A 21,483-nucleotide genomic window follows, 5' to 3' on the forward strand; every position below is an offset into this window, starting at 1 on the left:
GGTCTGTTTCATTTAGAAAGCAGTGGTTATGTGCACTCGGTGAGCAACAGGCCACATCTCATTTTTTATGAAGAACTATGGAAATATTATACTGTATACTACAGTATTGATGCTTTTTTTCCTTGTAATACTGACACATGCATTGTTATACATGTCCTTCCATGCACGTTTTTGAGACTGTGTATTGATCGATCTCTCGGCACACAGGGCATGACATCAATTAAGTTTTAGGCTTTAATGATTAGTCCAAACAGCTGTAAAAATAAACCTTACTGATGTTTGTGTTTATTTTTATTTTCATTGCAGCTGTTACTGTCATAAAAATACAAATTTCTACATCTAACCTTTTGATTTAAATGGAAATAAAATATCCCAAAAGTGGGAAAAAGTCTGTTTCTATACTTGAGACTCAAACTTTACCCAGTGTATCATTGCTTAACATATATCTCACAGCCGTAATAATTTTTCCAGAATTTCTTCCAAATCACATAGAATCAGCAAAGATACTATCTATAATCAAAATACGGCTAAACATAAAACATACAGACCTGTCTTCTTGACTAAATACAGACTAAATTGGTACGGTAAAGTATTTAGTCATCCTTTATGATAGTATGAAAACTAGTGAGCGACAAAATGATTTAAAACAAAATTCTAACTATTGCATAGGCTGTACTGCAGCTCCACATTAGAGTAATATGTTTGACAAACACACAATGTAAAAGATTTCTAAAAAATATATATATTTCTGAGACAAAACTATTTTAAGCAAAATTTCCAGGGGAAAACAAAAGAATAACTCTTGCAGTTTTGGAATCCTAGAAACCTCACTAATCATAACTGCTTAAATGTGGTTTCATAACAAAACTTTTAAACTACAGTATGACATGCATTTTCATTTTTTGGGAAAATTAAGTCTTTTAAACGGGATGAAAAACAGGCCAGATGTATATCAAGCACAGTGCAAATCTTATCAATGAATAAATTCTTGAAGCCAAAAGTCTACCAAGACGTTTAAACTTTTCAGCTTTGAGTAGCGAGTCAAACCAACTTCAGTAAGATAAGTACATGCCACAGAATCTCATATTGGCAAAAGTTAGTGTTCATGATCGTTCAAAACCTTCCACATTAGTGACAATCTGACAAGAAAAGAAAAAAGCAGATATAACATCAACTCATTCCATTATATATATTAATTTATCTCAAAGTGGAGACATGCAGCATCAACAGACCGCAAAAAATATATATACATTTTGAAGGCAGAAGCTGTATGTGGTTATAATGGAGGTCCCTGAGACCAAAATGTTAAATGTACAGAAATGATCTTTTGTTCTACATATCTTACAAAGGAACAAAGAAATGTAAACAAAAAAATAGAACCTAAATTTTTCAGTCCATTTTCCATTTTATTTTCCTGTTCTAACAAGTCTGAATTGCAATCTTTGTATCAGTTGCCTATAAATACCACATTAATTTTGATCAACATAAGTTAAATAACCTAATGGACAATGTTGAGTCAATGGGTACCACATGTTATGTCAATATCACTATAATGTAAAATTATTTTATTCTAAAATGGGTAAATGTTAAAATATCCCCCAGTCTAAACCTTCAAACCATTACTTTCTGTGGTCTACCTCAGAATCTCAGATATAGTGCCATCTAGTGGCAGTTTAAGGCCAAAAGTTACATAGACATCAACTGAAAGAAAATTGATAATATCCCCTTGGATGGTGCCAGGAACTTTAGGTCCCAGTTTCTTCTCCTCTCCCCTTGATTTAAAAAACAGTATGCAACCTCCATTAACTTCAGAAAACCATCAGATGCATTTGGAGTGTTTAAGAAATTGGTCTAATCTCAAAGTATCTCACTTCAGCAAAATCTCCACTTACCATTTGAACAGAGGACAAAATAAAAGATTCAGTTCCCTTTCTGTGTGCTCACTTAAGATGAATATAGGTCCTCAGGATTATACAAACATAGCTGGCAATGTGCAGTTTATTAAACCCCAGTCCAGATCATAAGCACCATCACAAGTGAATCCAGAAACATATGCATTACACACATTTGATAAATATGGTTTATTAACATCTTCATTCAGTAATTACAAGGCACATGCCAATAAAACTCAAGTAAAAGCTAAACTATTCGCTGCTACCACACACCGTAAAAACCCATAAAGCCCCCAAAAACGGCAACTGAGTGGAAAGCTTTATTTCAGTTTAAACAATTTCATCCACATCTGTATAATCAAAAATATCTATGATATAAAAGAAAAAACAAGGGAAGTTATCTGATGGACTGATGAATGACACTGCTAGCTGAACTAACCAGCCTCTCCTTAGCCTTCTTCTTTACAGGATCCATTTCGAAGGACTTCCACAGACGAATAGTTTCATCTCCAGCAACAGTTGCTACAGTTGTATTGTCTGGGCTCAAAACCAAACTGAGAACTCTGCCGTCATGGCCTAAAAAGAAATAAAAAGAAAAAAAAAAAAGTTATGAAAGAAGATTGTGAACAAATTTCTTCATGTTCCGTCAATATTTCTTTTATATACTGCTCCAGTAGAAAGTGTCAGAAATACTCCTTGTATAATATGATCATAAGAGTATAACTCAAGGCATCAGCAAATTTGTATAGACAGTCATGTCCCTTTTCAAATGAAGCATGTTGCAGTAAGTTGCTTAGGCTCCAAGAACTCCAGACCAGCTTTATTAAATGCCAGGATAGAAATTAGGAGGATACCAAAACTGCAGCACCTGTCATAATTGGACTAATTGGGATTGAATACAGTTTCAGAGTTTAGGCATTTAGGATTGTCCACCTGTTGTCAGATATGGCTAAAGTAAAATTTCTCACTTACCATTAAGTTCTGAAACCTTGGAGAGTGAGGGATACTTCCAAATGACAACATTGTGATGGGCAAAGCCATGTGCAGAGACCAATTCTTTGTAGTTGGGTGCAAACACAAGTGACGAGATCTGCATTTTAGGAAACAGATTGTACACTTAGGAAAATCTCAATTTAACAGCACAACGAAACATCAGAGTTTAGAGACACTTAGTTACCTGCGACTGAGTGTCAAGAGAACTGACACAAGAGCCCGAGTTGACATTCCAGATGCGAATGTGGCGGTCACTGGTGCCGCCACCAGAGGCTAGAATATTCGACTGCCATGGGCACCAGGCCAAAGCCTTAAATGGAAATGCATGACAATACGTTAGTAAAGAAGTCAACCGCTTAAGACATGAGAACCAGAGAAATAACATGATCTTGTTAGACAAATGCTGCTTTGGTTTAGCCTCTCTAAAACTTTAAGACTGCAATGGAAGAACATGAATTAAAAGAGCCTTCATTTCACTCTTCCATTTGGGTCATGTGATGGTTAAAAGTTCAGTTTCTACCACCAGAGATGTGGATTGTACAGCTCTAGAGAAATATGGAGCTACACAGCTCTTGAAAAATCTAGCAATTATTTAACAACATGTCAACATAAAATTTTGTTACATGACAAGATCTTAGACTTTAAGGGATAATAGTTGTACAAGGTGTTACTTATATGAACGTTACATACCAGTGATGTTTGAAGAATGCTTAGAATATACTGTACAGAGAAGAGCCTCACCTTGACAGCTCCCTGATGTTCACTCAAGCAACGGATCAACTGTCCCTCACTATTGGAACTTCCCTCCTGCACACGGGGCCATAAACACACCAAGTTGTCATTGCCGCCACTAGCCAAGTATCGCCCATCAGGTGACCACTTGAGGCCACACACTTCTTGTGAATGGCCAGCAAGTGTAGAGATGAGGTGGTCTGCCACCCTCACATCATGGTGGTGAATGTGCCCTGACCTGGAGCCACTGAGAGAAGACAGAAAAAAATATACAGAAGGAAATTTAGTTACTTCAAGTACTTTTCTAGAAAATTGGCCAATTTAAGTTTGCTCAAGTGTCAGAGCAACTATACCTGGAAAGAATATAATCATTCCAACTCAGAGAACTGACTCTTGCTGTGTGGCTAGTCATGCTGCGCAGGCGTTTCTGATTTTCAACATCCCACAACTGAAAAGAAAAATGCAGACATTGATCCACGTGCTGACAAGCACGTTGCCTAGAATGCACATCCATGGCAATCCTTACCTGAACTTTGCAATCACTGGTTCCAACAGCCAGGTAGCTTCCCTCTTTGGTCCAGGACAGCGAGCAGATATAGTCCTCCTCGCGCTCCAGCTTCACAAGTAGAGTGATGTCTCCTTGTGAGGCATCCCAGAGGTACACACTATTGTCTAGTGCCACAGCGAGGACATTTCGACTGCTCCAGTCAAGCAGATTTAAATCTGGAAAAGAGAGGGGGAGACTAACATATACAAGACATAAAAGGATGATTTACATTTTGTGGAAAGATGTAATAGAGATTCTTACAGAAATCATTTCGTAGACCTGGAGCATCTAAGATTTTGTCAGGAGTAGAAGATATGTATCTGGTCTTTTTGAGAGAGGCAGGTGTTGAAACTTGACTGTAGAGGACTTTCAAGTTGTTTTGATAGCCTTAATAAAAAATAAAAATAGAAATTAAACCAAGTAAAAATTTAATTGCTTTAAAAATCCAAGCTTGCATGCAGTTACCTTCTGGTGCATTCAGTGGCTTCCCTCCTAGGTGCAGGATCTTTGCATCTTCAATGTTGTATCCGTTTAGTGCCACCGACCAAGCTTTCTGGCTTTCCTATAAATACGGAAAGAAGTGATCAATTAAATCCTAGACTCCACATCAAGTTTTAAAAGGAAGTCTGTCAGACTACTTACTATTGACAAAGTAGGGTTTGCATCAGCTGGTTCATTCTCTTTTGTAAGCAGGAAATTTGCCACGTCCATTTGTTTATTATTCCTTGTGGGTATGAAGCGATCGCCTCCCATCTTCGATGGGGTTTTCTTGTTTTTACCTGAGGAAATTACACACACATTTACAAACGCCCTCATTGACACTTAAAAGAAAAAAAAACTCTACACAAAACTAAAAACAATGCTTCAATTACCTGGCGTTTTGGTTGGAGTTTTAGATGAACTTAGCGAAACATTAGCAGATTTTCCAGGCGACAAAGTGTTCCGGCCGGACGTGTTGGATGAGCTGGCCTTTCTCTGCCACCTCGCTATGGGAGCGTTTGTAATCGGCATGTCGAGCTTGAGGATGCTGTGGATGTCATTCTCAAATCCAAACTGCGCCATTTCAGTCAGGTTTTGACTGAAAAAAAAGTGTCGATTTTATGTGTATTAGTAACCTAATCTTCGTTTTATACTTGATACTTCGCGATCCCATGTTAACGCTAGCCAAAAATGTCAAGGCTGGATCAGCTTTGTCCAAGAAGTCACTTAAACAAAGAAACAAATATTTATTCCCCCACTCCCAACACTGCCAGGTTATATGCAGCTTTGATACATTTGTGGACCCACATAAAAACACGAAAGGAATTTAACATAATTAGCCTGCTCAAAATAAACATGTAAAAACAGAATCACAGTATGATTGAAAACACAAAGAAAACGTATCAGTTATCGGATTTATAGATTAAAAACAAACATACAAACTGTGCTTGCAGAAAGAGTGAGGAATTGTCGCTTCGTCTCTTCTCCGTCTGAAATTTGAATTTTGTGCAGAACACGCGACACGATTTAAATCCCACGTCGCGCTTTTGTGATTGGCTCATTCAAGACGCAGCCGTTAATATGTGGCTGTTGCCTCGGTATCGAGAACAAATGCGGAGTTCTGATTGGTAGTTGCTGTTTCCTGTGACGCTGACGTCTATTAAACGAACCAATTCTCTTGAACTCTATCGCCATCTACTGTTTGCTTTTTGTGTATTTCTCTGATTAGATCAGGGGTGTCAAATTCCAGTCCTCAAGGGCCACTGTCCTGCAGTTTTTAGATGCGCCACAAGTACAAAACACTGGAATGAAATGGCTTAATTATCTCCTTCTTGTGTGGATACGTTTTCCAGAGCCTTGTTAATGACCTAATTATTTTATTTAGGTGTAGTGCAGCAGGGGCACATCTAAAAGTTGCAGGGCAGTGGTCCTCCAGGACTTGACACAAGTGGATTAGATTAAAATTGCACGTAATTAAATAATGTATTAGAATCTAAAATATTTATACATATAAAGTGTTTGTTTCAAAAACATAAACAAATGTCTACGACTTCTTTATAATTCAACTAATTGATGTCTGGTGACTTTTTAATTCTTTGAATGGTACTCCATAGATTCTATGTATTTATTTTTACATATTTACTAATTGGTTTAGGCCAATCAAGCACAGTTATACTGTGGTCATAGTACAGGTAGTGAATGGTGTTAAGTCTAGCAGAAAATGAACTCGGTATTTCAAGAAAGCTTTTCAGCAGAGGGCAGCTTCAAGTGTGCTAAAATAACATAGCAGACAAACACCAGCAGATGGCATGGTTCCCACAATCACCTCATACTTGACTCTGAGATACTGAACCCCCACTCCCCAAAATCTTCTTTTCACTTGTGTGAAAAGAAGATTTTGAACCAAATAACAGCATTCCTTTTTTGTTTCTCAGCCTAGCTAAAACAATTGTGACATTGGCTCTGGGTGAGGAGGGACAAAGAATTAGACGGTAAACCCATATGATCCTGGATATCTGTGTGGTGCCTCTTGAAACATCAATTCCTGCTGCAGACTATGCCTTTTAATAAACCCCTGACAAATTTTATTAGGAGTTGCTTCACAATCCTATAAAGAAGTTTAACATTTCAGTTTTATAAATTCTGCTTTTTAAGGGTATTGTATGTTTCAATAACTAAATTTAGAGTTTTAATTGTCATAAGCCATGGTCATCAACATTGGAAGAAATAAGGTTTCATATTTTTCTCTCTGCAACAAATCTATGTGGTCTATTGAATAGCTGAAATTAATTTCTAAATTATATTCTGATGTATTGTTACTTATCACAAAAGACTGCTTTTTGAGTGGCAGTGCAGAAACAAAAGAAAATAATTTGCCAGGAAGAAACTTTTAACATTTGACATCTTAGGTGTTGCTAATAGCCAACTTTTCCTAATAAACATAAATTATCATGGAACCCCACAAAAGCGCTTTTTAAGTTATTTATACTGCCTCCATGCATTTTCACAGAGTACCATTGTGTGTGTTAGCACCGTCACTGTCCAAGAAAACCAACATTCGACTAAAATGCACTCATAAGTAAGGAATACTGCATAAATGATTAACTTTTACATGGACTCTGAAAATGTCTTCCTTACTCATAAACTTTTTATATATTGTCACTGATAGAGTGATTGGAGTGTTTTGTTGTTTTGACTGTGCATAAATATTCTGCTTTAATTAAAAATAAGATCTTTTCATAAAGTTTAATACAGTGTTATAGAAAAATCACTTCAAGTGCTAAGCAAAAACAGTACATGTTACTTAAAATACACTTTTTTAATGAGCAAAAATATACCATTAGTTTTTGAAACATCCTTGATGAACAGTGAGAGAGTTAGGATTAGTTTGCACTGTTTTATCGGAACATGTCAAGTTTTGTGTGGAGAGTTTATTGGTGTGGACAAGAATGTGAACAACTTACTGGATCAAACACTTGTGTTAATTGTTCTTTAAGTAATTTATATATTTTTTAAAATAAACAAGCAATAAAGAGAATAAGAAAAACATAAGATATGACAAAAAACATCAATTCACAAGCAACTTTGTATTCACGAGCCTTTTGAGTCACAGTGCTCTGTAACAGAATTTCTTCTCATCAGCAGTATGTGTTATGTCTTTGGGGTAATGGATAATGGAGCCGATCACCCCTGCAATAAAAAAAAATAGAACATCAATCCCATTTTATTTCTTCATAAGCAAGCAAGAAATGTAAATACTTAACAGAGGACCTGTTCAAAGAGCCTTCATCACTGTACCTTATTAGTTTATGTAACTTGCTGATCAAGCAAAACACAGGGGCAACTGAGGTCACATTGCACATACATAATTAGGATGGAGAAGAAAAACCACCTGACCTACCCACAAACATCAAGTAGAACATACTTGTCCAAAGGCTATGTGTGTTTTATTTTTTTGTATATTTAATATTTAACTTTTTGTTATCAATCTTTTAAGAATGTCAGCTGAAGCAGAGAGAAAACAGTGGGAGTTTTGTTTTTCTTACCTCCAGGGTGAATTAGACCTAAACAGATTGAGAACAAAGACAAAGCACATGACATTACATTTTCCTTGAACTATGGAAGACCATACTGATGAGACATCTCAAATTGCGTTGTAGTTTGTGACCCTAGCAGTCATCAGACTCGAAAATGAAGTCAAGACAGAAGCACGCAGACATTGGCTGACAATATGGGAACATCAATAGTACTTCTCTGAATCACGATATGCAATGCTATGTTTTTAAAAAAAATGAAAGGAAAAAAAAGGTTGTTTACTCACCAGGGCCTCTTGAGATAAGAATGGTCACTATAATTAGCATTAAAAATGCCGTCACAGCCAAGATAGGGATCAGAAATCTGGGTAGAGCAATTCCATGAACTAAAGAGAGAAAAACAAATTATATTTCAAATGACTATGACTGTAAGCAACAGCATAATAATAGACTATGCCAGTTTGAACTATTATTCCATTTTGTACATTTTCAACAAACCCTTTTATATCCAGGTACACCTGAATACACTGACCTTCGGACATAAAATAAGACGTGTGATGATGTTTCATTTGTTTGCTTCATACTCAAAGTTAAGTCACAACAGCACCACATCGTTTAACTGCTTGCAGTTACCTTAACAGTTAAACCTTTTTGTTAGCTTCTATGAAACCAGCAAAAAGGTACCAGGTTAATGTCAGCAACCAAGATGACGTAAGTTTCATAGGTAGTGAATAACTCATTTATTCTGTTGGACTGGAGTACTGTGATAGAAATGCAGCTCATTTTAGATGTTGAATGTCATAGAATAAAAAAAATGCAACTTCAAAAGTGTTACTACAACTAAAGATATAATAAGAGGAGCCTGTAGTTTAGAAACTATTATTCACATTCCAATCATCAGGGCTTTTGGGTGGCGTGGAGCATTGGCACAAATGCTAATGCACCACTACATTTGTCTTTAGACGAGACTTTGAGTAGGTTTTATGATATTGGTTGTTAAAGGGATCTTTTTATTCCTGAAAAAGACAGGTGGTAAAGCTCCAGGGACACAAAAAGGCAAACTGACTACATGACCTGCATTTTAACATAGCTTCTTAATAATAAAGCTGGAGGCAAATAAAAACAGATCTGCTAAAGTTCTCTAAAAAAAATGTCTGAGAAAGACAAAAAAAAAAAAAAACAGTACCTGACTCTTCCTCTGAAAGCTTCAGTTCCTTCATCAGCTGAATGCATCCCTCCTGCAGACGACTTTTCTCAATCTTTGAATGCTCCACTTCCTGGTCCCACAGGTTTTTGAGGGCCTTTGCTTCTGGCACATGGGCTGTCCATGTGTTGTTGTGCTCCAGGGTCAGGAAGACCTTGCCGTCACAAAACACCCGATCAGACCAGTGGAGCCGAGAGCCCTCTATGATGCATTCCCGAGAGCGAAGGACAGTATGATTTCCTAAAGGGAGAGTATCAACATACACAGATAATTATGAAATAAGGTCAAAATTATCTGGTTTTCACAAAATCGGGATCATCTTACTTAGAAATGAAGTCTGGTTATTGCTGATTCCATCAGGTAGGAGGTCACTAGCGGACATGCTTTTAATTATGCTCTGGACCTCCCAGCTTGGGCTTGAGAGAGAAATTCCATTGAGCAAAACTTGCTCTGCGACATGCTGAGCTCCTACCACCCCCCACTGCTGGATCTGAACTATGATGGCATCTGAAAGGACATGGGAAAGGGATTTAAAAAAAAGGGGGAAATCAGATATAAGCATTGAAACAAGCTCTCGATTAAAAATAACAAAGTTAAAAAATTTATATTTTTACTGATCAGTATTGGCAAATGGGAAAAGTGCAGTTTTTCAGGTGTTTTATTGTGATCTAACAAATAGGTTTCATTTTTAGTTTCAACATTGAGTCAAAACAAAAAGTAAAAACAAAACCCTAATGACATTCTGAATAATAGTTCCTAAGCTATAAACTACTCCTACTGAAGCTTTAACAGTTGTATTATTTTTTTATCCTAAGGAATGCAAGATTTAAAAATAGCTGCATTTGTATCATGTTATTCCAGTCTAACAGAACAGATGAACTATTGGCCATCTATGCATCTTGTATCATCTCAGCGAAGTAGTGAGTTTGTGATTTTGTGCCTTCGCAGTTTTGTCACAGGTGCAGGTCCTTTTACCAGTAGATAACAGAAAACCTAATGAACTCAATGTCTCCCGGATGTATGCTGATCTACCCGAATAAAAACAAAAAGTAAAAGCAAAAGCAAAGCCCTGATTAAAGGAATCTTACAAATAGCTCCTAATACTCTTCCTACAGTACTTCTTTGTTGTTTCTTTTTTTCTGAGGAAAGCAACATTTAAAATGAACTACATCTCTACCATATTAGTCCAGTGAGTCCAACAGAACAAATGAGATTTTGACCATCAGTGCAGGTTACTTCACCTTGTTGACATTAATCTGGTACGTTTTTTGTTTTTTTTATTTCATGAAGGATGACACTGGGACTGAACTCTCAGTCTGATGTAAACACATTAAACATCACCGCACATCGTGCACAAAATCGCAACAACTGTTGCCACCGTCATTTTAAAGAAGGTATAGTTGGAATATCTGGAAATCCGCCCCACACAGTCATGTCTAAGGTAAAAGATATTTTCTAAACAGTTTAAAGATTTAGCACACGTTTCTGGTTTTCTCTTAACCGAACGAAAAGCGATGTTAAGTTGCTTACCTACGTGAAGAGGAAGGGCGCTCGATAAATGATTGAAAAAAATGAAAAGAAAGGTAAAGAAACGCATTTCTGTGGCGACTGCTCTTTGTCCGTCGCAACTTAAACTGTTTCGGCGCTTAGAAGCGTCTAACAGGTTAAAGATTACCAGGGTAATTTTAAGCCATTTAAGAAGAGCGTAAAGAATTAGTCCAGCACATCAACTACAGCATTTAAAAGACGCTGCTTGACAGGCAGCGACTGACAACATAGAACACTCCCCGCCCCTTTTCTCACCAACGGAGATATTATGTTAATACAGCCCCCCGCGCGGCTCTTATTGGCTCTCAGGATTCTCCAGGTTCACTTATTCCTCTGAATACCAAAGAGGTGATAAAACTAAAGATGGGTCACACAGACCAAGTGTGAAAGCTTAGTTAAAAGTGAGCAATGACTATAGAATCTATTTAGAGTGGTCCACTAACTTTCTCTATCTTTGAAAATACGAAGTTTGTGTAGTCCTGCACTCCGGCAGCGTGAGCTGACCTTTACAATATTTATTTCCTGAAGTGCAGTCAGAGGTGAAGTTACCAGTGCTGGTAGTCGGGGGTTATCTCCTGTGCTTTGTTTATGGCACCCTGCAAAACATTTTATTGGCTCTGGAGCTATTTCAGTGCCACCATATATAAGAGGTTGCACATATTTGTTAAAATTTGCACTTCTGGCAATTTGTTTCTCTTATATTGTTCAAACATACATGACTATGCAACCTCCTTCAAAAGATATGTTCCTACAGTGTCTGATAGTCCAATATGCAGAAAAAATATTTATTATAATGATGCATTCAATTCACCTGAATTTGCTAAATCAATAGGATTCCCATTGCCATTGAGTGATAAGCTTTCTTGCAATACAAGTAAGAAAGCTTGCCATATATTTACATTTTATGTATTCAAACAACAATTAACATGTAGGTATTAGAAAGACTTAATGTTACTGAGATGTCAAAAGTATAATTTTAAAAAATATTAGCCTTCTTTGGTCATGAATAAATTAATTATTTATTAATTTATTAATAAGTGGCAGCCTTATTGGATTTTAAAATTGGGGTTAGTGATAAACTTCAGCTTTTCTTATACCAAATTGAGGAAACTTTTCTGTTTTGTTTACCAACATAGCAATTAAAAAATACGATTGCTGACAAAAGTTTAATCCACTATTAGACATCATCATCCACCTCAGGATGTTGTGCATTGTGTAAAAACATTGCTGTTTTGCTTTTTTGTGTATTTGTTCATGAACAAAAAAAACAAAAAACAAACAAAAAAATACAATGAAATCCTGAACTTCTAATTATGCTGCTTTCTAAGCTTATGTGATGATTGTAACTCTTATCTTAATGCTACAGCAAAAACATGTAAGTTCCCCTAACAACACAAACTTGTTCTTGGCTCTTTCAGGTTTTTCAAAGAAAAAGGAAAAGCCCTGAGCAAAAAGGAGGAGCCAGGAGAGAACTAAAGGTTAATTGCTTGGAGGAGTGCTTTTCTGAAATATTTGAAAGAAACACAGAAGAGGAATGGAAAGTTTTTGCTTCCCAAAACCGTGTGAAGAAACCTTGATGTTATTTGTCTCCGGGTTCCGTGTAGTTGCTCTCCAAAATTATTTGTAACCATTGCGACACAGATGAATTATCAACAAAAATAAATGAGACTGTTCGTTTTATTCTTTTTTCTTGCTTCAAGGTTTTTTGTCTGCGACAAATAAAACAAGCTGCTTGCAAATGTGTAAGCCGAAAAGATCTTTTCACTCTGACACATATACCTTTTGCAAGAGAACGTTGCAGCAATAATTGTATATATTCCTATCTTATGGATTGAAGTGCTTTTCTGTTTGCGTGTATACATAGAACATGTAAAACATTATGTTTTCCACATTAAGTACATGACACGCTTGTTCATTTCCATTTCTGGTGCTCGTGCCAACCCTGAACCAGGTGATGACTGGAGGTGAGAGCCATCAAAACCCATCAAAGAATTAAAAACTACTAATGCACAATCTCATTTATTGATGCAAAGTTTATAAAAAAGAAAAACCATGTAAAAACAGTGGGGGAAAAATTTAACTTCATATGCAAAGCTCTTTTATGCTTTGAAAATGTTATTATTATCATTAAAGTGGTATTTAGGCAAGGTTCTGATAAGGAAGAATTGTTTGCATCCTAATATTTTCATTAGGCCTTGGACAAATGTAAGAGCCTTGATCTATTGCAGGCATGCTCTAAAAGGGGAAGGTATGCAGATGGGAAGTGCCTGTATAAACAAAGTGCTGTGGGAGAATACTGGTTTTTAGGAGCAACCGGTTAAGCTTTATGTAATTCAGTAAGGCTTTTATTATATTATATTGTTACTGACTGCAGCAGCTTATCCTGTTCAAGCTGTTGCTGTGAAATTTGTACTGATATATTCACATAACCAATGTTCCTTAACATACGATTTAGCCTTTACTCTACTCTGATGTGTTTTACGTTTTAAAGAATGACTAAACGACCCGTTACTAATTAAACCTTGCTTTTAGAGTTTCTAAAAGGTTCTGTGAAATTTTTCCAACAGGTTTGTGGCGCAAACGTCATGTTCTGTAATAAAGATAAAGCTTTTTGTGTCAAGGAGAAATATGGCATTTTGTTAAGGCATTGTGATAAAAGGGAGCACTACTGAATACTGAGAAGTTATGAATGGGTTGGCCGAACTTTGAAACAAAATTGCTCTTGGTTAAAACAAAAACAACAAACGTTAGTACACCACATACACACACATGATGTCACCAGAGGGTGTTTTCTAGTTGAAACTATTTCAGGAAAGAACCTGCCTTCAACACAAACTTCAACATTCCTTTAATCCTGATCATTATGAAGGAGTTTCTAAAACGATTATAAATAGACTGATACTTTACGGATGTGACCACGGTTGTTGCTATGGTTAGCAAATTAGCCTCACCCTGATTAGAAAGAGGACAAAGCAGTAAACCACCCACATTCTTTGTAAATGCATTTCATAATATGTCCAACTGTTCAGTGAAGGCATCAGAGTTTTGTGAAAGATTACAAACAGGATCACTGAGTTCAAGGGACATCCCTCAAAGGTCAGCAGTAAAGCTTTGGAAAGGTTGGTAATAAGATTGGGTTTTCAAAAATATTGGAAGCTTTGAACAACTCAAACTGCACTATTCTGGCCATTGTGGCAGAAGGAGTTATTGAACAACTGGAAATTTATCAAAATATGTCATTCATCTTTTGATGGCCAGCCATCCAATGCTTTGCTGCATATCAATGAGAACACACTAATCAACTGTGTAACATGGTGATAGTGGTATCATGCTGTGATGTGAGGATATTTTTATCCAACAGAGACAGCAAAGCTGACCAAAGTTGTTGGAGCTTTCACATACAAGGTGTGAAGAAAACCTCTGAGAGACTAAAAAAGACTCAGATTGAACTTGAATCGAATTCTATTTATTGAGTCTATTGAATCTGTAAATATGTGTAAGGTTGATACACAAAAAGAAATACAGTATTGACTCAAGCAAGCTAAAACAGCTGCACATGTTAAGCTTTTCATTTGTCAAAGTGACAAAAAAGGAAACAAAATATTTTATAATTTTCAGTCCACTTTACAATTTTGAAGTACTTTGTCCTGGTTTCTATCAAAACATTCCTATATACATTAAATTATGAGGGTTTTAATGTGACAACGTGTAGAAATACCTTTAAACTGCAAAGTAATTATTATTTAAATTATCTCCCACACTTACATGTACTAATTAAAATATAAAATTATACCGAATAAAAAGCTCTGGAGAACTCATCGTGGTTTATTTTTTAGCAACAGCGTCCTCTTCTGTTCGAAGGTAAAAACTGCTTCCACAGGATTGGCTAAGCAGTTGTCAGGAGTGTTTACAGAAAACATGGCTTCTCTGTCTGTTGGAGAGCATCAAGAAATGGAAGGTGAGTATAAAAATGTTCAAAGAAGTCGTCGTGATCTGGCTGTACGGTTTGGGGAGAGTATAACTATTTAAAACAGGTTGTGTGTTGTTTAATTTTGGCAGTCTGGGTGGGCCGTTATTCTTGTAAGACCCAGACCTTCATCCTGGTTTTGTTAGCTAACACAAAGCGTTAGCTGACGTTATTTATTTAACATCTGGTCAGTTTGTGTTTATGCACGGTTGTTGACGTATATGCTAGTGCAGTGTTGTAGGAAACACGAATACCTGTATTAATCAAAACATTCCCATTTACATTAAATTCCTATTTTTGTAAGACTCAGATCTTCTTCTTGGTTTTGTTAGCTAACACAAGGCGTTAGTTGACGTTATTTATTTAACATCTGGTCAGTTTGTGTTTATACGCGGTTGATGGTGTATATGCTAGTGCAGTGTTGAATATCTATATTATTCGGACCGTATTTCCCTTTAATATGTTTCTTTTATATTTGCTCATTAGCTGTAGTCCAGTCAATTGCCGCGTTACCTAGCATGTTTAGCAGTCTGTTGAGTTTGCAAATTTGAAACTGCTTATCTTCGCTAACAAATTGGTAAGACCAAAATGTTGCCGAGACATTTCATCAAGTGATCCTTAAACCACTATAGCCACTATAGTCTGTGGGGGTGAAGTGTTAACTTTTTCGTACACTTAACCAGTGCATGGTACAAAGGGAACACCGTGTATTCTCATAATAAATGTAATGGTCATGAGTAGCTTAAAGCCAGCTGTGGATGCCTCTCGAGCCATCCTCTGATTTCGCAGTAGGTATGTTGACAACATTTTCACCAGAGTTGTAAGGTAAAACATTATATTTCTTCTTAAATATCGTCAGTAGAACCCTGAACTGATACTAGGTCAATCTGTGAGGGCTACATATTAAGAGAGGTACAACTTTTTGAAACTATACATTCTGGGCTAACTCAGGTTGCACTGAAACTTATTAAATATAAAGTATTAAAATTTTCTGACTGCTTCAGCTCTGTCGCTAAAAATAGACAACGAATGATATTTTGGGCATAGTTACATCATCTTTGACTATTCTCAAAACTGTAATCCAAAGTAAATAAAAAGCTGTTACTGCAGCCAACTGGAGCAACGACAGCAGTCACAGGTTCACCTATAAGCTCAGTAATTGAAATGGAGATTGGCATTGAATAACATGTAAATGATCCTACAGTTTATTACGTGTGTTTATACAAAAGCTCTGCTGCTTTGTAATAAAATAAATCTTGTTCTTAATGTCAGTGGACCGACGAGGTGAGTCTGAAGAGTCTGGTGATGATGACACCAGAAGAAGGAGTATCAACGGCGATGTGGACCCAAATCAGCCCGCAGGCACAAGTGAGTCACTCTTTGCTCCCACATAAACAGCCAGGAACTGATTTATTTCTGTTTCTGAATCACGTGGTTGATTAAAAGCGGGCCAGGCAGCTCCTGTAGGTTGAATTATTTTTTCTTTTTTGCTAAATTACATTGCCTTTCCATTTATCTGAAGTGTAATTTTGTTCTCTATGAAGGTAAAGAAGAGTCCCCTGTTGACATGGATACCATAACCTTGGATCCAGAAGAAGAGGTTAGAAGATGTTTTCATTAAAGCATTTTTTGCCCGTTATTTTATTATTGTTATATAAATTCATTCCTTTAATGTCCTATTCTTTCCAGGACGTTGATCTTGTTCATTGTCGTATTGGAAAAATCGAAGGATTGGAAGTTCTACAGAAGGCTAAAGTAAGCAACCTGGATATTTAGATTTTATTGATTTTGGAAGTAGAGATGTGAGTGCAGTATGCAAAACTGAGTTTATTTTTGTACTCTTTTGATCTATAAATATAGATCATATTCTGGGAGGGTTTTTTTTTCTTCACAATGACTTCATGTTTTTTTTTTTCTAATCTTTGTCTCTGCTTGTCCAGACACTATCCTTAAGACAGAACCTCATCAAAAAGATAGAAAACCTTGAGAGCTTGAGCTCGCTACAAGAACTAGATCTCTATGACAATCAGATCCGCAAACTAGAGAACCTGAGCAACCTTAAAGAATTAGAGTAAGTGTGATTAGAGGAAAATATGTATATTAAAGCCTGAAAAATACCTATCTCATGTTGACTAAAATAATTTTTTTTGGCAACAATCTACTCACAGGTTGCTTGACGTTTCCTTTAACATGGTGAGGAAAGTGGAGAATTTGGAGGAGTTGACCAAAATGAAAAAACTTTTTCTGGTTCACAACAAAGTCACCACCATCTCCAACATGGACCACCTCACAAGTCTGGAAATGTTGGAGCTGGGCTCAAATCGTATTCGGGTAGGTCAAAGAGAGCCTGCTTAATCTATCCATAAAATAACACGATGTGATCTTGGTTTGACCATGTCTTTGTCTTATTGTCTTGCATTCGCAGGTCATCGAGAACCTAGACGGTCTTTCCTCATTGCAAAGTTTGTTTCTTGGAACCAATAAAATAACAAAGCTTCAGAATCTGGACAGTTTACACAACCTGACTGTTTTAAGCATTCAGGTACCTGCAGTCAAAGTATTTTCACCACCTTAACAATGTTAAAAGAAGAGTGATCACTACTTTCCTGTATATTCCTTTGCAGAGCAACCGGATTACTAAAATTGAGGGTCTACAGAACCTGGTCAACCTGAAAGAGCTCTATCTGAGCCACAATGGCATTGAGGTCATAGAGGGCTTGGAGAACAACGTGAGTTATGCAGGCTTCTGTTTACCAATAGGGACTACATGACAGACTATTTATTGGCGCACAAATGTTCCAACAGCTTGGTTAGCATTTTGTAAATGTTCATTAATGTATTTTTCTTTTTCTTTTCTACAGAAAAAACTCACCACGCTGGATGTTGCTGCCAATCGAGTAAAGAAAATTGAGAACGTCAGCCATCTGACAGAGCTGCAGGAGTTCTGGGTATGGTTTGCTTTGAGTTTAAGAATATTATTTACAATCTAGCTTTCAGATAACATTTATATGACCGTAGCCTCTTGTTTTCACTGAGTGGTAAAACACAGTTCTGTGCATTATTTCATCTGTGTTTTTTCTTTTCTAAAAACGGCCTCATCGTACCTCATATTCTAATTTATTGAATATAACTGGATATGTAGTTAACTGAGACTTCAAGGAACAAGTGTTGGAAAATCAACTTGATATGCCTTAACCGAGTTGTGTTTCCTCTGTAAATAGACTATGACTTACTGCAGCTTATTGAAACATAACATTTTTGTATTTGCCCTTAATTAATACTGCAAATGACGGTTATTACTGTAGAACATGTTTGGTCCAGAGTTTTACCTTTGAACACAAACAGCCTGTGATGGTATATTTACTCTACAAAGTTTCTTGGATTGTTTTAATCTCAGACTACCTAACAGTCATAGAGTTTTACCAACAAATAAACCAACTGTTGTTTTCAAAACAAGAGAAAGGTGATATATAAATACAGAATTATTCTCAGAAAACGGAAGGGAAAACTTTGAGTGCATTGTCCTAGTGAAAGCAAGGCCTCTGTAGCATTATCAGACGTCCAATCAGAACACAGAGCTGAGTCGGTGACAGTAAAAAAGGCGGGTGGAGTAAATCTTGGGATCTCTGACCGGAGCACATGGTTGAATGTCTCATGGCCAGACGCTCCTATACCAAAGGAGTATCTGGTTGAACTCTGTCTTGAATCTGCGGCTAGCAGACAAAATTCACTCAGTACTTCAAATACAAAGCAATTTGTGCTTTATTCTCAATATTTTATCAGATTCAGCTGATCAGTGCACTTTTCAGATTAGACAGTCACTGGAAGATCTCTTCTTTCACTTAGAGTCTGATGCTGCTGCTGTTCTTGATTTGTAGATTACACTCCCTCTCATATCTCTTCTTACCCTTACATTTCATGTCTTGTCTACTCAACCCAACACCTCCGTCCACCCTGATCCTGTCAATCCAAAACTCCACCTGAACATTTTTTAGCAGAAGCCATCTTTGATGTGAACACACTGACTTGATTATCTAAAATAAAAGCTCCAAACTGCTACACTTTTAATACAAATTGAGAAAGTAACTGAAAGTCAAACTTCTTCACTTACGCTTGTGTTGTATTTGAATCTCTCCTCAGATGAACGATAATCAGATAGACAACTGGTCGGATCTTGACGAGCTGAAGAATGCCAAGTCCCTGGAGACGGTGTATCTGGAGAGAAACCCTCTACAGAAAGATCCTCAGTACAGAAGAAAGATCATGCTGGCATTGCCCACTGTGCGCCAGATCGATGCTACCTTTATTCGCTTCTAAGCCGTAGTGTACCACCCACCTGCCAAACCTCTCAGTGTTTCACCTCCCTGCCTGCCCTGCCCACTAAACCACCTCCTCAAGCATATTGGCCTCACAATATCATAAAGTCACTCCAAAAAGGATATACATTCCAGCACAGAACTCACTCAACATACATGTATGCATGTATGCAAACCTCAATCAATGCTTTTGTTTTCAAGCTTTTATTTATTAAGGCAGAACTGGTGAAAACTACCCTATGCTCATTTCATCTTGTTTCTTCTGCACTTTGTAGTTTGTTTGCGTTCTTTCTCCCTTTTTGTTTCAAATTTGTTTGCATGTGGGATACAGTTAGGTGCCCCAGGCTTGCTGTGGCCATCAGGAAAATAAGGAATCGTTCTTACCAAACACATCAATGAAGTTGCACTGTTCTTATATTAGTGGAAAGGGAAACAGATATTACTGTTTTGGGGATTTTTCTTATTTTTTTGTATGTTTTGTCACTTCGATGCTGTTAGCATAACTGAACCAGAAGAAAAGACCAGTTCAGGATCAAACATTTAAAGGGAAATTGTAACAAGATGAAAAAAATATCATTAACAAATATAGTTTTTTGATTTCTGCTTCAGCTTACTTAATATCTTGACCTAGAAAATAAAAAAAGCATAGAAACTGAAGCCTTAAAACATCTGATAATTAAAAGCAGGCTAGAAAAGTGGCTCATGCAGTCTTTTAAAGAATGACATTCTTTACGTCTGTGTTATTTTAAATAAACTGACATCGTAACAAAGGGAAATCTTTTGTTGCCCTGCAGCCTTGTCTATTCCTTCCAATATTTTATGAAATAGGTTTAACAGCTGATTAAAGACCCCTGCAGTACAGTAAAACTCATGATAATGTCAAAAACAATCCATACAGATGGTATCCATGCATGCCAACTGCACATTTTTTTGTTAGGCATTAAAGCTTGAAACAGCCTCTGATTACAGCCTTTGGTCACATTTACTTTCACCAGGTGGTTCATTCATTTTATTTAAACACCAGACAATAAAATGTAGATTGAATCAGAGTTAAACGTTTATTCTAATGGCTGGACTGATCAAAAAGTGTTTACAAATGCAAAATAAACTCAGCGTTGGCACAAAAACATTCAAATACATTTAGATATGAATAGTCTACTATTAGAATTTATAAATATTAACAAATCATACTTGCTTTAGGATTGTTTAGATCAAATAATGAAAAGACCAGTCAAATCTGTCTAACATTGTCTGGCAAGTTTCCTGTCTATAAGTCTTAGGTGCTCACGAATAACTCCCTGGTCCAACTGACTAGTGATGCATCTTTAAAATAAAAAGATGTCACACCTCAGGGATTAAAGATCACAGAATAACTTATCAGAAAGCAAATATTAAATAAAGTGCTAAACTAGGTTTACTTTCTTCTCATCTAATGTCTATGTCACTGGGCTTTAATTGACAAATGGGCCCAATTTTTTGTAAACATAAAAATATCAAGATAAAACTAGTTCATACCATAGAGTAAGTCATTTAAATGGCAACAAGTTGTCAAAGGAAGCAATTGCCTTTTTAAAACCTAATGTTAAAAATTAGAGATCCTATTAAAACGATCTACAAGAACGTTATGCATTACTAACATGATTGTTAATTTAAATTCAGTTTACCTAAATGAAAAGAAAAAGCAAACTGAATTGGAAGTGCCACAATGTTTGTTTGTAAATACTGGACATCTCATAATGTAGGTGGCCTGTGCCATCATCACCCTCCCTTTGTAAAGTGATGTTTTATTGTGTTTGTGCCAGGCAGCACAACAGATTTGCGTGAGATTCTGAAAAGTAACAAAACAAAACCTCACTGGTCAAGTAAGAGCATTAAAACAAACTGCTTTCAGCTCCTTGTTGTCAGAACTGATGAGTTGATGCTCTTTGCAAAATGAATGTAATATGCAAATAAAAATAAAGTTACACTACTTAAGAAGAAAATGTGTAGTTTCATTCATTGTACTTGTCATGACCAGTACCTTTTAAAAGTTTGATATGAAATTATGTGATTGCACTCAGCTATTACTATCCACCCCTAAGCTACACTCCGAACCACATATCTGTAGAATCAGAAAATAACTGCAGTTGTAAACCAGTTTACTTAAGGTTATTCATGTTAGTTTACATTAACATTTCAGTTTATATTTTATGGACAGTACAATCTGTTAACTGTCATATGAATCCATAAGAAACAATAAGAACCACAAGAAACGGTATAAAGATACTCTTA

The 21,483-nt window shown here is 36.5% G+C and overlaps 3 protein-coding genes across 3 annotated transcripts; 1 reads left to right on the plus strand and 2 right to left on the minus strand.

Moving 5' to 3' along the window:
* Nucleotides 1-2,062: 2,062 nt before the first annotated feature.
* cdc20 (cell division cycle 20 homolog) lies at nucleotides 2,063-5,753 on the minus strand. Its single transcript, XM_044135504.1, has 11 exons — nucleotides 5,583-5,753; nucleotides 5,037-5,242; nucleotides 4,807-4,943; nucleotides 4,630-4,726; nucleotides 4,426-4,551; nucleotides 4,144-4,340; nucleotides 3,971-4,065; nucleotides 3,627-3,864; nucleotides 3,070-3,195; nucleotides 2,865-2,982; nucleotides 2,063-2,468 (listed from the first exon to the last, which is right to left on the minus strand). Exons 2-11 carry the CDS (start codon nucleotides 5,224-5,226, stop codon nucleotides 2,290-2,292), a joined length of 1,503 nt encoding a protein of 500 aa, XP_043991439.1. The 5' UTR covers nucleotides 5,227-5,242; nucleotides 5,583-5,753; the 3' UTR covers nucleotides 2,063-2,289.
* Nucleotides 5,754-7,711: 1,958 nt separating this feature from the next.
* Nucleotides 7,712-11,175, minus strand: LOC122841860. The gene is made up of 6 exons (XM_044135506.1): nucleotides 10,912-11,175; nucleotides 9,706-9,888; nucleotides 9,364-9,621; nucleotides 8,465-8,563; nucleotides 8,190-8,207; nucleotides 7,712-7,833 (listed from the first exon to the last, which is right to left on the minus strand). Exons 1-6 carry the CDS (start codon nucleotides 10,976-10,978, stop codon nucleotides 7,751-7,753), a joined length of 708 nt encoding a protein of 235 aa, XP_043991441.1. The 5' UTR covers nucleotides 10,979-11,175; the 3' UTR covers nucleotides 7,712-7,750.
* A 3,608-nt stretch (nucleotides 11,176-14,783) lies between these two features.
* Nucleotides 14,784-21,189, plus strand: ppp1r7 (protein phosphatase 1, regulatory (inhibitor) subunit 7). The gene is made up of 10 exons (XM_044135505.1): nucleotides 14,784-14,887; nucleotides 16,169-16,264; nucleotides 16,441-16,496; nucleotides 16,586-16,651; nucleotides 16,837-16,967; nucleotides 17,065-17,227; nucleotides 17,322-17,438; nucleotides 17,521-17,625; nucleotides 17,758-17,844; nucleotides 19,037-21,189. The coding sequence occupies exons 1-10, from the start codon at nucleotides 14,848-14,850 to the stop codon at nucleotides 19,211-19,213; spliced, it is 1,038 nt and encodes a 345-aa protein (XP_043991440.1). The 5' UTR covers nucleotides 14,784-14,847; the 3' UTR covers nucleotides 19,214-21,189.
* The last annotated feature ends 294 nt before the right edge of the window (nucleotides 21,190-21,483 follow it).

This window comes from Gambusia affinis, linkage group LG12 (assembly GCF_019740435.1).
Source record: "Gambusia affinis linkage group LG12, SWU_Gaff_1.0, whole genome shotgun sequence".
In the NCBI taxonomy this organism is placed as follows: domain Eukaryota; kingdom Metazoa; phylum Chordata; class Actinopteri; order Cyprinodontiformes; family Poeciliidae; genus Gambusia; species Gambusia affinis.

Excerpts from the sequence above, each read along its gene's own strand:
- cdc20 (XM_044135504.1), bottom strand. The coding sequence starts at position 5,226 with ATGGCGCAGTTTGGATTTGAGAATGACATCCACAGCATCCTCAAGCTC. Across the intron at positions 4,727-4,806 it reads CAAACCCTACTTTGTCAATA|GAAAGCCAGAAAGCTTGGTC; the intron begins GTAAGTAGTCTG and ends CCGTATTTATAG. Across the intron at positions 3,865-3,970 it reads AATGATTATATTCTTTCCAG|TGGCTCCAGGTCAGGGCACA; the intron begins GTATAGTTGCTC and ends GTCTTCTCTCAG.
- LOC122841860 (XM_044135506.1), bottom strand. The coding sequence starts at position 10,978 with ATGCGTTTCTTTACCTTTCTTTTCATTTTTTTCAATCATTTATCGAGC. Across the intron at positions 9,889-10,911 it reads CGCCCTTCCTCTTCACGTAG|ATGCCATCATAGTTCAGATC; the intron begins GTAAGCAACTTA and ends ATGTCCTTTCAG. Across the intron at positions 9,622-9,705 it reads TAACCAGACTTCATTTCTAA|GAAATCATACTGTCCTTCGC; the intron begins GTAAGATGATCC and ends CTCTCCCTTTAG.
- ppp1r7 (XM_044135505.1), top strand. The coding sequence starts at position 14,848 with ATGGCTTCTCTGTCTGTTGGAGAGCATCAAGAAATGGAAG. Across the intron at positions 14,888-16,168 it reads AGAGCATCAAGAAATGGAAG|TGGACCGACGAGGTGAGTCT; the intron begins GTGAGTATAAAA and ends TCTTAATGTCAG. Across the intron at positions 16,265-16,440 it reads AAATCAGCCCGCAGGCACAA|GTAAAGAAGAGTCCCCTGTT; the intron begins GTGAGTCACTCT and ends TTCTCTATGAAG.